The 15,238-nt window shown below is 40.4% G+C and overlaps 1 protein-coding gene across 11 annotated transcripts in view; it reads right to left on the bottom strand.

The window, feature by feature from the left end:
• LOC107392960 (discs large homolog 1-like protein) overlaps positions 1-15,238 on the bottom strand; it is a 178,785-nt gene that overhangs the window by 47,242 nt on the left and 116,305 nt on the right. For all 11 annotated transcript variants that reach the window (XM_015971056.3, XM_054752087.2, XM_070554288.1 and 8 more), the window contains 6 exons: positions 12,323-12,373; positions 10,972-11,096; positions 9,316-9,485; positions 9,095-9,231; positions 7,410-7,554; positions 420-552 (listed from right to left, as the gene is read on the bottom strand). In XM_015971056.3, coding sequence (XP_015826542.3) covers positions 420-552; positions 7,410-7,554; positions 9,095-9,231; positions 9,316-9,485; positions 10,972-11,096; positions 12,323-12,373 — 761 coding nt within the window. The remainder of the gene's footprint in view (positions 1-419; positions 553-7,409; positions 7,555-9,094; positions 9,232-9,315; positions 9,486-10,971; positions 11,097-12,322; positions 12,374-15,238) is intronic.

The raw sequence follows: 15,238 nt of genomic DNA, 5'->3' as shown, positions 1-15,238 counted from the left end.
GGACCTCTCGCCTTAGGCTACTGCCCCTGCGACCCGACTCCGGATAAGCGAATGAAAATGGATGGATGGATGGATGGATGGATGGATGGAACTGTCAGTGTTGTGCCGTTGTCAGGTAAAAACTCTGCACTGCATTTGAATTTAAATCTGCCATTGCTATTGGCTAAGAAACCCTAGAACGTTGGCTGGTACCATATGATGTCACAACGTTGTTGTGAGCCTGTGTGTGTGTATTTGTTAGCGGCTCTGCCTTCTCTCTCTGCTAGGCAACAGCATTTGTTGCATTTTTCAAACAGGAAGTGGGAGCGGAGTAAGACTCTGGTAGGGGGTGACTTGCTCTTTAAATGACTTTTTGCTTTTTTCATTAGTGTGATAAAGATTGTCCGTTCATAATGCTTTTTCGTTTGGAGGGCTCTCACCTGGGGACATCGTCTTCTGTTGTCAGAGTCCTGGGCAGCGGCGAGTACCTGGGTGTGGTCAGTGGGGCGGGGCTTACAGACTGGCTGCCACTCATGTAGGGGCTCACATGGTTGTCCTGATGTGGTGAATATGCTGGTAAAACACATAAACACACATGTTAGCCTTATCATATTCATCTCACAGTCATAGTGATAGAAGACATTTTCCCACTAGGAGAACATCTAACTGATCTCTGCTACTTCAGTGAGGAAACTGCTGGATTTTCTCACAATAACAATCAATCAATCAATCAATCAAAGCTTTATTTATAAAGCGCCTTCCGCAACCCTGTCAGGAAGCCCAAAGCGCTGAACATGGTACAGTTAAGTAAATATATTGAATAAATCAACAATAAAAGAAATTCAAATTACAAAATACAAATTACAAAGTACAAAATGGAAATTACAAGATAGTTGAAGCAGTCCGGTAAAGGACAAATGTGTGAAACACATTTGGATTGAGTGGATGGATTGAGTGTCCCAATGAAAACTGTGGAATGGATTCAACATAAAAGAGGGCCAAAATCAAACAAATGTTCTGCAACTACTTTAGAAGAAACATGTTGCTTGGTGGAACACTGGTTTGGAAGGATGACATGTGACTGTGAGCCAGAGGACCAATTTTACCCAAACTGAAAAATTATAACTATGAAATAACATACTTCAGATGACAATGCATACATACATACAGACGTGGACAGAATAGTTGGTACCCTTTAAAAACCCACAAAAGTCACAGAAATAACTTGAATCTGACAAAAGTAATAACTAAAAATTCTATGAACCAATGATAATCAGACATTGCTTTTTAACCATGCATCAAGAACATTACAGGTGCTGGCCAGTAAATTAGAATATCATCAAAAGGTTGAAAATATTTCAGTAATTCCATTCAAAACGTGAAACTTGTACATTATATTCATGCAATGCACACAGACCAATGTATTTCCAATGTTCATTACATTTAAATTTGATATTCATAAGTGACAACTAATGAAAACTCCAAATTTGGTATCTCAAAAAATTAGAATATTCTGAAAAGGCTGAATATAGAAGACACCTGCTGCCACTCTAATCAGCTGATTTACTCAAAACACCTGCAAAGGCCTTTAAAAGGTCCCTCAGTCTTGTTTTGAAGGCACCACAATCATGGGGAAGACTTCTGACTTAACAGCTGTCCAAAAGACAATCATTGACACCTTGCACAAGGAGGGCAAGACACAAAAGGTGATTGCTAAAGAAGCTGGCTGTTCGCAGAGCTCTGTGTCCAAGCACATTAACAGACAGGCGAAGGGACGGAAAAAATGTGGTAGAAAAAAGTGTACAAGCTCTAGGGATAACCGCACCCTGCAGAGAATTGTGACGACAAACCCATTCAAAAATGTGGGGGAGATCCACAGAGTGGACTGCAGCTGGAGTCAGCGCTTCAAGAACCACCACGAGGAGACTCATGAAAGACATGGGATTCAGGTGTCGCATTCCGTGTGTCAAGCCACTCTTGAACATGAAACAGCGCAAGAAGCGTCTCGCCTGGGCCAAGGACAAAAAGGACTGGACTGATGCTGAGTGGTCCAAAGTTATGTTTTCTGATGAAAGCAAGTTCTGCATTTCCTTTGGAAATCAAGGACCCAAAGTCTGGAGGAAGAGCGGAGAAGCACAGAATCCACGTTGCATGAGGTCCAGTGTAAAGTTTCCACCGTCAGTGATGGTGTGGGGTGCCATGTCATCTGCCGGTGTTGGCCCACTCTGTTTCCTGAGGTCCAGGGTCAATGCAGCCGTCTACCAGGAAGTTTTAGAGCACTTCATGCTTCCTGTTGCTGACCAACTTTATGGGGATGCAGACTTCACCTTTCAACAGGACTTGGCACCTGCACACAGTGCCAAAACCACCAGCACCTGGTTCAAGGACCATGGTATCCCTGTCCTTGATTGGCCAGCAAACTCGCCTGACCTTAACCCCATAGAAAATCTATGGGGTATTGTGAAGCGGAGGATGCAATACGCTAGACCCAACAATGCAGAGGAGCTGAAGACGACTATCAGAGCAACCTGGGCTCTCATAACACCTGAGCAGTGCCACAGACTGATCGAGTCCATGCCACGCCGCATTACTGCAGTTATTGAGGCAAAAGGAGCCCCGACTAAGTATTGAGTGCTATACATGCACATTCTTTTCATGTTCATTCTTTTCAGTTGGCCAACATTAGAGAAACAAACATTTTTTCATTGGCCTTTAGAATATTCTAATTTTCTGAGATACCAGATTTGATGTTTTCATTGGTTGTCACCTATAAATATCAAAATTAAACGTAATAAACATCGGAAATACATTGGTCTGTGTGCATTGCATGAATATAATGTACAAGTTTCACGTTTTGAATGGAATTACTGAAATATTTTCAACCTTTTGATGATATTCTAATTTACTGGCCAGCACCTGTATTTAAAAAAAAACCTCACGGAACCCTAGCCCTGGACAAAAAGGATGAAAAGACTGAAAATAATGTGACCAAAGGGACATGCTATTTCAAGGTGTGTCCACTAAATAGCATCACAGGTGTCTACAGTCTTGTAATCAGTCAGTGGGCTATATATAGAGCTCCAGGCAGTCACTGTGTTGTTTGGTGACATGGTGTGTACCACATCCAACATGGACCAGAGGAAGCAAAGGGAAGAGCTGTCTCAGGAGATTAGAAAGAAAATTATAGACATGTATCTTTTTGTTTTGAGTTTGTTATTTTTTACTTTCATTACACAATTAAATCTGTAATACTCCGTGTGAAACGTGATGTATGAGTCATTGGTTTGTGGCTAGAACACATATGACATCATACTTGTCACAAAACTTTGACAGTTAAATGCATTTTTAAGACTAAAAGTCCGACTGCCTTCAAGTAGATCTGAAATGAGGTTAAATACATTCTAAAATAGGCTATTTCCTAACTTTAACAAAACCTAAGATACATGGTTTTGTATAATAAGGCCTGCAGTGCTACAGAGCACCTGAAACCTTGAACTGATGATGGGAGGTTTGGAGGGAATTAGGGCGAGTCTGATCTGCAGCACGACCAGTAAATTAGGAGTTGCTGTTAATGGCCTGCAGACAGGAACCAGGACAACATATTCCACGTCTGTGGGCTCGATCCGTTTCAGTGGCATGAAAAGAACCAACTTCATCTTAAATGGGTTAGTCATAATGTTTTGGCTGATAAACGTTTACAGAGTTTTCCCATATGTTATGCTTGAAAATGTTTGTGTGCTAGACTGACCTGAATCGATACCACAAAAAAGTGTTAGATTAGAGAGCAGTTTACCCTCTCCTTTGTAAAGGAAAACTAATCAGTTTTTCTTGCTTTTAGCACCCCCTAGTGCTCATTTGTAGAAGCAAAACTGTCTCCTCACTGTGCGTTCTTATTTTTAACAGCTTAATCTAACGTGCATTCCTGAGTGTCTAGAGGAGTGGTTGATCACTAAAATTAAACAAATTAGCTGTGTTCATGATTTAAAACATGCAGGAAATGTGCTGGAGCCAGACAGCAGCGTCAGCTAAGTCAGCTCAATCTTTTTGAAGTCGGCAATCGTGAAGTTGCAAGTGGAATATTCTGGCCACAGGGGGCGATAAGGGCTGGGTGGCCTTTCATTAAAGGGACTTTAGGGACTTTTGAATTTTTATGCTCGCGATTGCCCCCTCAGGCCAAAAGCGTAACGGCAGCTTCAATAGTAGGCTCATGCACGAGGCGCGCATGCTGTACGTGCACGCTCTTCAATGAAAATAACAGCTGAGACAGTCCCGTGTGTGTGTGAGTGGCCCAGAGGACAGAGAACAGGAGAATGTTCAGCTAATTAATTAAATAATTTGGTTCTGTACCTTTCTCTTCAGCACAGCCGACAAAGGTTTAAGATGGGTCAGTCCTCCTGCATGCTCAGATCATTCCCTTCCCTTGCTTGAAAAATTGTTCCAAAATGAAAGTTGAACCCACATCTTTTTTATCTGTGAATTCAATGCCGTCTTTAATAAAAATTTGGGCATCTTACTGTAAAAAATATACCATTAATGTAAAAAAGAAACTCTAAATGAACTATGTTCACACCCAGAATGGAACCCAGGACTTCTGCATGAAAGTCAGACATCTTACAAGGTGAGCTACACTCTAGTAACATTCACAGTATCTGTAACTTTTATATCCTTGATGACAGCTGAAACAACGTCAAACCAAAGAACGGTTCGGAGTGAAAATGGCTATTTTGTTGCTAATTTGCAGGAAATATCTAGAATAAAGTTCTACAGAAAGTAGCTAAGGGTCCTCAGAAATGTAGCTAGGTTCATCACTAGGCGTTAGGAACAGCGACAAAGTGGCACTGCCTCTCTCTCTGCTGCTAAAGCTACGGATAGCAAATGCTACGGGCGATGCCTGAGCGTGAACGCGCATGAAGCAGCCTGCTCGACCCGAGCATCTCTCTTTTTCTGTGATTTTACAGAAAAACAGGCAATCACAGTAAAAATGCCAGGGCTCATTTTACAGGACCAGGGCATTGCAGGAGAATGTATGAAGAAGGCATTTATTATTTCTACATGTTTTGGCTGTCAAACTTCCATAATGCCCCTTTAAGCTTATAAATGGTCCAGATTAAATACATTACAAAAAATGTATAAAATAATAATAATGTCCCTTTAACCCTGTAAAGGGTCATTTTAGCACAAACTGGCTCAAGGAAATTATTTAAAAAATATGAACAATTTGCAAATTGTCCCTTTAATCCACAAACTTTTCATGGTCCTGATTCTGATTCACGAGTGAGTTCGGCTCAAGTACCAACAAATACCTTGGAGTTCACCTGGACAACAGACTGGACTGGAGAAAGAACAGTGAAGCTGTTTACAAGAAGGGACACAGCAGACTGCACTTCTTGAGGACGCTTAGGTCCTTCAATGTCTGTAGCAAGATGCTGCAGATCTTCTACAAGTCTGTTGTTGAGAGTGTAATCTCTTCAGCCATCGTCTGTTGGGGTAGCAGCATCAGAAGCAGGGACCTGAAAAGGCTCAACAGCCTAATAAAAAAGGCTGGTTCTGTTCTGGGGACGACTGTGGAACCACTGGAGGAGATAATGCAAAGAAGGATTCTCCAGAGAATCAAGAAAATTATGGACAACCCTGAGCATTCTCTTCACAAGACTGTCCGACAACGGAAGAGTGTCTTCAGTCAGAGGCTTCTTCAGTTTCACTGCAACACTGACCGCTACTGGAGACCCTTCCTGCCAACAGCCATTGTAATATACAATAACTCTTTGATGACTTGATTATTATTATTATCCTGAGCTACTACAGCAATCAATTTCCCTCTGGGATTAATAAAGTATTTTTGAATTGAATTGAATTGAAGTCTCACATTTGTGGTAATTAATACATATTAATTATGACCAATAAGAAGTGATATTCCAAATAAATATGAAACATCAATCTGATTGCTCTTTGAATGTTTAATCAGAAGATTCTAGGGTTCTTTGCTTCTTTAGGGACCATAAACACACTTTGTATTAATTCAGGCAGAGTCAGTACATAGTTTATAAAATTAATTTAATTATTTTTACTAAACTAATAATTTATACATGACAATATATGAACAAGGAGATGTGACGTGGTGGTGGATGTGAGGTGTTGTGATGGAAGCTAGATACTGTAGCAACCGTTCTTTTTATCTGAGAGAAATTGTGAAATCTGGGTGTAAAAGAATTTGTTGTTTGTTTTAAAGTAGAGAGTTGTTTATTTATAAAAACCTCATCAGACACCAGTATGCAGGCTTACGATACCCTGGTATGAGTTGCTCCTGGCAGTCCGGAGGGTTGCGGTCAGAGCGGTGAGGTCACTGGACGTCGAAACCACAATACTCAGAGATTAGTAGCTTACTCTGAGTTCAGCTTGAGATGCAGCCCGGGGTCTGCAGATTAGAGGTCTGAGGTGGACGTGTGAGAGCTGAAGTAGCTCTGAAAAGAGCTGTTGTGTCTGTAATCACTTACAGCGTTGCAGAAAGGTTTTTGACTTCAGGTCAAAAGAGTTTGTTTCAAAAGGCTTCTTTCCCGATTTGGCCGAATCGGGGGTCAGCTGGAAACTGAATTAATTGGGAAGTAATTCTTGTTTTAATAAACTCATTATTTATAAATTCTGGTGTATTGTGACAAATCAGAATGTGCCATGTCTGGAAGGCTTTACCAAAACATCCCTCAGAAAGCCACGCCCTCCTCAGATACAAAGATGTTTTTAACCTTAATATGTATCTTATTGTAATGTGTATGAGTGTAAACAATGATTAACTTGTTAAATCAAACACATACTGATTTGTGATATAAATGGATCATTATAAGGACAATATTCATTTTAAATTCGTTGATTTAAGCACAGATTATTCAAACATGTCATTTAAGCATCTTGTTTATTCATCACATATGATTATTGTAAGCTTATGAGTTGTAAAATCATGGAGTCTTCACTTGTTCAGAGGGAAGAATGTTGACGTCTGGCTTTCATGCATTTAGCAGAGAATGTTTGTCTGGATGTTTTGTCTTCTGTATGTAAACACGTGCTGAACAGAGCCTTCTGGGTTTGGAAGTCTAAACAGAAAGTGGATTTATTTCTGAAGACGAACGGTTATCATGTTGGTCAATATATAGGTGAAAATGGACCCTTTGGGACATTACACATTATAAAACCAGTAATTTAGTTTTCTTTATGCGTCTGAGCCACGACTTCAGCCTTGGTCATTGTTGTCCTTTCAGGCACAACGCCAACCACCTGTGCACGGCCTAACTTCTAGCCGTTTCTTGTTAAGAATGGGAGGATTCTGGTCAAATCCTATTTAGGAACCCCATGTCATGCAATGAAGAAAAGCAAGAGCAGAATTAAACCTCTCACATTCACGAGCCCCTTGTATTGATCGATGTCAGGTTTGTACTCACAGTTGGTGACGTCGGGTGGAGGGAAGTTGTCGTTGATGAACATGGTGCTGTGTTTGGCCACACGGAGGAATACAACATCAGGAGTGGACTTTAGTGCAGCGACCGCCTCCTCATGAGACACCTCCTCCAAACATGAGTTATTTACCTAAAAGAAAATAAAGAAATATGCTTTACGTGTGTTTTAAAAGGGTCCTAGAAAAACTTTAAAAACTAGAAACTGTTCTATGAGTCTGCATTCAGAACAATACATCGTTGTACATCAATTATATGGCCATTGATAGAAATGCAAAAGTTGATAAAATTACTCTTTATCAAATTAACTTTTATTTTGAAAAATAAATTTATTTTGAAGTTCTGCTGACATGTTGTATTTCCACCTGTTCCTAGATGAAGAAGCTAGTGGCATCATGGCGATCAGTGAGGAAACTGACCCTCGCCTGGGAAACAGTTGTGTTCAATCACTTGTAACATTGTTTTCTATCGATCGGTGGATCCTAACGGTATTGTGACTGAATATGAGACATCAGCAAACATCAAATCACAATCCTAATATCGTATCACGATTAAACTGATGATTTACATCCCTAGATGCTACTATATGAAACTTTGTTGGGGCTCAAAATGTCCCAGGAGACCTGATAAAGGGCCAAACACAACCCCATAATAAAGCCCAACAGTGGAAGCCCTGGATAGCCCTGCCCACTCATCTAGATAAAACACGAATATTGAATTATCTGCGTGGTTACCCTGATGGCTTCATGAACACCTGAAGCAAGAAACTGTGTGCACAGCCATGTAAAGTATCCAGATTACAAAATAGGCCAGCTACAGATCCACCTGGCGTTCATTCCTAGTCTGGATATTCCCAGTACATCCTGGAATGTTACATGCGAGCTCTGTTTAAACCCTTCTGCACCATGGTCTGGTTCAGTCAAGGTGTTTCTGGCTCACTGCCAACATAAAAACTGTGGCCAATTTTTCTTTAATACATAAATATTTATTTTCATTATAAAATCCTTTAACTGTAAATAAAAATAAAACAATTATTCATTTATTTTGTTTAATTTTGAAAATTTCTAAAAGAGCGTGGCATGCTGGGAAAATTGCCCCATCCAATCAGTCATCCGCGTGCTGAACATAAACAATAGCTAGCCCTTTAGCTAGCCTACTATTAACTTTAGGTTAATATCAAACATGATGAAAATGGTCATTTGTTGTTAGTTTTCTTTTAGGGCTTCACTTCCAGCAGTTTTATCAGGTATTGTTTCCATTTTGTCTCTCAGGCGGTCCTACTTTGACAACACAACAATTTTTTTTATTAATAGGGCAGATCACGCACAGCTCGGCTCGGGTGAGGGAATGTGGAGTTAACTCAGTGTCTCTCAATTATTTTCCGTCACGCCCTGGTACGAGAGGCAGCTCCGCTGCTTTTTCTGCTGGGTTAAATGGACAGTCTGTCAACTATTCTGAGCACTGCTGCCACCGAGTGACAGAGGCTGGTTAAGCATTCCAGCATAAAAATGATGCCCCATTGACTTCCATTCATTTTGTGAATGTCAAGTTCATGATTAGCAATACAGGAAATATTAAAAACCAACTGACGCCCTTGAGGGTTGGTGGTTTCTAACAGAAGATTGGTACCTAGGTGGATCAGATTTCATAATAAATTTAAAAAAAATTCTTACAGCAACTAGCTTGTCCCCAATCTGTAGTCGTCCATCTTTGTGTGCAGCCCCTCCCTCGATGATTTTAGTGACATAGATGCTGTTGTCACCAGGAACGTGTTGGTTTCCAACTCCTCCTGCTATACTGAATCCTAAACCTGACACAGAAAAAATATCAGTAACTGTCACTCACTGGTGTTTACTGGCTCCAGTGTTGCTTGTTACGTGTAGCAAAGACTCACCTTTGGGGCCTTTGACCAGTTTAATATCCATGATTCTCTCAGCGAGACTCCTCCTGCGTCGTACACACAGGCGGACCAGTCCTCCAGCGTCCTTCAGCGCCTCCACAGCCCCGCTGTGAGTCACCTCCCTCACGTCGGTGTCGTTCACCCGCACTATGCAGTCGTTCACCCTGCACAAGGCAAAGAAATAACAAGTCTGACTTTTTTCCAGGAGATAAATGAACATACGTATGATGGCTTTAGAAGTTTAGTAATCTATGTAATTAACATGCAAGCTGTAGACAACAAAACATGCAGTTTCTGTATTCTTAATTTATGCTGTAAAGTAGAAAAATATTTAACTAATGTAAGCCAGCTTTCTTTTATTGCATGTATCACAATGAAAATACTTTTCACTGGCAGCACAGAGAAAGTGCTGGTAATGTAAGACCTCAACTTACAAATTTACAAAATCATACATAAGAATTTGCAATATATCATTCATAAAAAAGAATTTTTACATTAGGATCATTCAAACAGGAAGTAAAATTGATCAAATTTTAGTTTTGGTGTGGAGCTAAATTTACAAATGTTTATAGTTAATGGGCTTAAAGGTGCAATGTGTAAGAATGAATTAATAATGACATCCTGTGGTCAAATTTGATTACTGCAATAACTTTCTAGTTAAATACATTGTCATATCTTGTGTATGTACTATTGGTTGTTTTACGGTTGGGAGCACTTATTACACTTATTACAGTAATGTTTTTTCCAGTGTTGGAGGAGGTGTGTGTTTTATTTTTGCTTTCTTGCTGTTAGCTTGCGGTTAGCTTTCTGTTATAGTTCTGAATGACTCATTAAAGGAAGTAAAATGCCACAATTCACTCATTATTAACTTCACACATACATTTCACTGCAATATATAGTTGTTGGAAGCTTGAGACACTTTTTCAGTTGAGTATTTGTTTCTGATTCACTGTTAGCAATGTTAGCTCAACAACAGCCTCTAGCCTGCTTCAACTGATATTAGAGTAATGCAAAAAGATGCTGTGGTCTCTTAGGGGTACAAGAAATAACTTCTGGGTCGCTCCTGTTTACTGGCTTTGGTTCTTTATACAACTCTAGAGCTTTTTGCCTGCCGTTGTTGAGTTAGAAATGCTGGGGCAGCAGCATTAGCACCGTGCAGACTTCATAAATTAGCATGCTCACTGATATGAACAGTAACTACATCCAGGTATGTGACTGGGTTAAGTGAAAAAAAACTTGAAAATGGCAGGGGGTACTGTGGAGAAGGGGCAATGCCCCTTGTCCCCACTATTTACTCACTGTAAACCGCCAATTGCCGTCAATATCTCCATTCATTCATGCACAGAGCAGACTTCCTTTCAGTTTCCTCTATGGGCACCGCCATTTTAAACGTCATCACACGTGCGCCTATAGCGACTTGTATAATTTATCTAATAATTTAAATTATTAATAGTTTAAAACTGGACAAAAAAGAGAACTTGTGAAAAAAGAGAACATTTCTATTCTGTAAATTAAAAATATGCAAACACAGGCAGCTTCAAAGGAGGAATTAAAATATAATTGTTCTTAACTCCATAAAAAGCATGTAATTTCATATGTTTGGGTAGTTTAAATCAAGATTCATCATGTCAACAATTCAACTTATTTTACCTGAGACGTCCATTTTGGGCCGCAGCTCCTCCTGGAATAATCTTGGTGATGAAGATTGAGGGGTCTTCTCCGATGTGGGGGTTATCAGTGCCTCCAGCAATACTGAAGCCCAGGCCTGAGTTACCCTGTTTGTTAACGATACAAAATAAATGCCATTCAAGTTTAATTTCCCTCTGGGATTAATAAAGTATCTTTGAATTTGATTTTGAATTTGAACAGGACTTTGAAATGTACTTATAGAGGTTAAAACTGATTTTCACAAGTGTGTGGATACTTTTATTGCTATAACGTAAATTTAAAAGTAGAAAAGGGGAGGAAAGCTGTAAAAAACACAGAGCTACTTTAAAACTGTACAAATAAAACAACTAAAATAAAATCTGAAATAAGATCTCTGATTTACTGTGTGGATATTATTTGCTAGAATAAAGGACATGACTGGTTACGTTGTACGTTACGTAAGACGTTAATCACACTGGAGTAGTTTGTATGCAGGATTTAAACCTACTGTTGCCAAAAACTCACACACGGTTAATACCCTACCACACTGCATGCATTCAATAAATTGAATATATTACGCCCGCATCTCAATTTTCACCAGAAAGCCTTTTCTACCGTGTCTCTAAATGCTCGTCTTTCGGTTTGCAGAGAGAGCAAACCGCAAATTTAGCAAATAAAACACTGCTAAATAAACCACTCGTTCCATTTCTTCTGCCCATGTTCTGTCATGGGTCTAATGGTCTTGCAATGTTCCCGTGTTTGTATGTCCGTGGTGACTTTAGAGCAGATTCAGCCAAGCAGACAGAACCAGGTCACAGGAGAATAGAATGATGGAAAGACAGAGAAAGACAGCCTGGGGGAGGTGAGAGAAATGGGAATGGTGAAACCGTGAAAGAAAAGTGGGAAAGGATGAACAAGGAATGGAGAGAATGGCAAAAGAGGGTTTAGCAGAATCAGAACCAAGGACGAAAACGCACGATGAGATGATGCCTGAAGAGAGATGATCAGATATTAGGATGCTGACACAGGGCAAATGGAAATGTTTCATGTGGTAGGAAAACCTCATCTTTTTAAAACTAAACAGCTAAAAATAAAATGCACTCTCTCACGATGTCTGACAATCTAAAAGATTAGAAGGATATTCTTTACGTCACTGTGTGACGCATGGGTCGCTGCTCATGATCAGTCTAAGGACGCTGATATCTAAATCAGCCTCTGAAAAGGGCTTAAAATGATGAACGCGTGGTGGGCGGTGCCAAAATCTGAATCACGGTCAGGTCTATTAGCTGTATTTATTAAAAAGAAATAAACTTTCTGATGCATAAATTCTGACGTGTGTGTTATATATTATTACCCGCTCCAGTGTGATTTCCTCATATTCGTAGTCTGCTTCTGTTCCATTGACCTGCCAGAAAAAGAGAAAACAAAGTTATTAAAATCCGAATGAAATAAAATGTTTAAGCTTTTTGTCTGAAATTTGCCATTTGTACTTTGCATAATTTAATAAAACTATAATATTCTTATTAAAATATACCTTTTAGTTGTGTCCCTGGGGCTTCACTCAGTCCTGTTACCCATAGTCTCCTATACCTATCTCCTGTGTTAGCTTCTCATAGAAAATAAATGATGAAAATTTTGTTGTACAAATTCTAATGACAATAAAGGTGAATCGAACTGAATAGATGGTAAAACTCTAGGATTTAATTCCTCACAGATCTACGACACACTGTGAATTGAAATTCGTGGACTCACTAATAATAAAGACAAAGACCCAGGTTAGAAATCTTGGTGTGATCATTGACTCCAACCTGAGCTTCTCTGGACATATTAAGACTACAAATAAATCAGCGTTTTATCACCTTCATCAAATATCAAGAGTCAGAGGTCTCATGTCCAGACCAGACTTAGAGAAACTTATTCATGCTTTCATTTCTAGCAGGTTAGACTACTGCAGTGCTCTCCTAACTGGTCTTCCCAAAAAAGCTGTGAAGCAACTGCAGCTTGTGCAGAACGCTGCTGCTAGAGTCTCAACAAGATCTAAGAGAACGGAGCTCATCACTCCTGTTCTTAGATCCCTACACTTCGAAGTGCTCCTACTAGTTTATAAATCACTCAATGGCATGGGACCAAAATGTCCGATCTATTTCCTGTATGTACACCCAATAGGGCTCTGAGATCCTTAGGAAACAATCAGCTGTTAGAACCTCGGGTCACAACCAAACATGGTGGAGATGCATTTAGTTACTATGCTGCTCACATAAGGAATCAGCTCCCCCATGACCTCAGATGTGCCCCAACCCTAAAATAAAACCAAAAACTCTAATGTACTCATCAGCCTTTAAATGAATTGTTTCTTGTCATCTCCACTGTAATCTGCACTGTAACTTTGTATTCTCCTTTACATCTAAACTGTAATTCTATCTGTGTGTATTTTAATTTGTGTTTTTATGCTGTTTTCATATCATGTCCCGATAATTGTAAAGCACATTGCATTGCCTCAGTATTTGAAATGTGCTCTATAAATAAAGCTGCCATGCCTTGCCTAGTATTGCCTGACGACGGAGAAGGCTGATGTTTTAACCTCCGGGGCTCAGCAGCGGACTTCTCGACTAGTAGAAGCTAACTGTTAGCATTAGCAACACCACCACACAGCAGAAGCTCCTCCTGGCATAAAGCATCTTTCGGGATTTTCCCCTTCCAGAAATTATGTATGACTATTCAGAAATACGCCTTTTTTGTTTTGCTACACACACCCCCTGCCCCACAGAGCTCCATGCAATAGGAAACTGAGTGCCAACCAAAACTAAACAGTAAAGTTAAACTACCGCTTACAAGCTTCAAATATAAGGGCGTACCTCGGCTGATGCAGAGTTGATGAACTTTTCACGGACAAGTAAGTCTTTAAAATATAAATATCTGAAAACACAAAATTACATGAGAATAATACTCATAAAACAACGTGTTTTACTCTGTTTGTCGGCTAGAGAAGCACATTTATAACTAGAAGCGTGAAGTCGCCATCTTAAAAAAAATGGTTCCAGAGACTTTGTGTAACATGCTTGTCAGCCACTAGATGGTGCCATCGGATAAGAGAAATTCGAAAGAGACTTTAAGTTATTTGTGGAGATAAAACATCCACGTTGCAAGTCAGTGGTGCGCTGCCGTTATCCAGGCCAGGGCGAGATGTCCAAATATCAGGAAATAAGACCCCAAAACCTGCTGTCTGAAGCTCAGCTGTGATGTGAGCAACTTTTAGGTCAGACAAATGGTGCACCGGTATATTTTTCCCCCCTGAGAATGACTTACAAGGCATTCATTTCTACTAGAGACCACTGTTGATGTATTGATTGAGCAAGTAATCAATCAATCAATCAATCAAAGATACTTTAATAATCCCAGAGGGAAATTAGTTTCAGTACACACAATTCAGAGGTCAGACATACATGGGCAAGACACATGACAAGAATTGGTGACTGTGGTCATTTGCAACCCTGAGTCGCGCTACCTTAATAGAAATAAGAGGGTTACATGAGGATTGGTTCAGGTGGAGGGAAAAAATGCACTTCAGAGCTATCCTCCACCAGGAGGGCAGCTTTGCTCTGCGAAAAAAAAACCCCACCTCAGACAGATATGCAACAGACTTCAGGCAACACAACATAAGTGTCCACTAGGTGGGGTGGTGGGTTGGGACTATCCCCACTTCAGTTCCTGCAGCCACGATAAGCAGCGCATGTCACCTCAGTGTGGATAGGGAGAGGAGCATTGAGGGTTGGAGGGTTGCAGTGACCCTGGAACAATTCAGCGGCCTTCCCGCATTCCCGATAGAAGACAGAGTTGAGTTGCCATAGCGATGGCACATTCCACATATCTTCTGAGGGGGGACTTTTCGTTGGAGCCTTGCAGGCTCAAGGACGCCAGATTCCGATTAGAAATTGTTTTGGGGCCAGACAAGAGATAATTTCCTCTCTGTCTTACAGTTTGTTGGTCCTCAACCCCTCAAAATCTCAATAATGGACATTAATCTATCCCAATCCGTGCTGATCCGTCCACTCTCTCCTTGATGGCATCCATCTTTTGTGCCAATGAATGAATCTCGGCCAATGTCCCAAGCTTACGATTCATCTCGACAATTATGTGAGTCTGTGAATTCACAGCGCGGTGCGAACCATCTCTGAGCTCCGGGATCAGGCCAATATTCCTCGAGAGCTCGTTAATTTTCCGGTAAGCCAGGTAGCCAATGAGCAGGAAACCTGACACCAACACCACGAAT

Source organism: Nothobranchius furzeri, chromosome 8 (assembly GCF_043380555.1).
Source record: "Nothobranchius furzeri strain GRZ-AD chromosome 8, NfurGRZ-RIMD1, whole genome shotgun sequence".
Classification (NCBI taxonomy): domain Eukaryota; kingdom Metazoa; phylum Chordata; class Actinopteri; order Cyprinodontiformes; family Nothobranchiidae; genus Nothobranchius; species Nothobranchius furzeri.
This window is presented reverse-complemented; position numbering and strand designations above follow the sequence as displayed.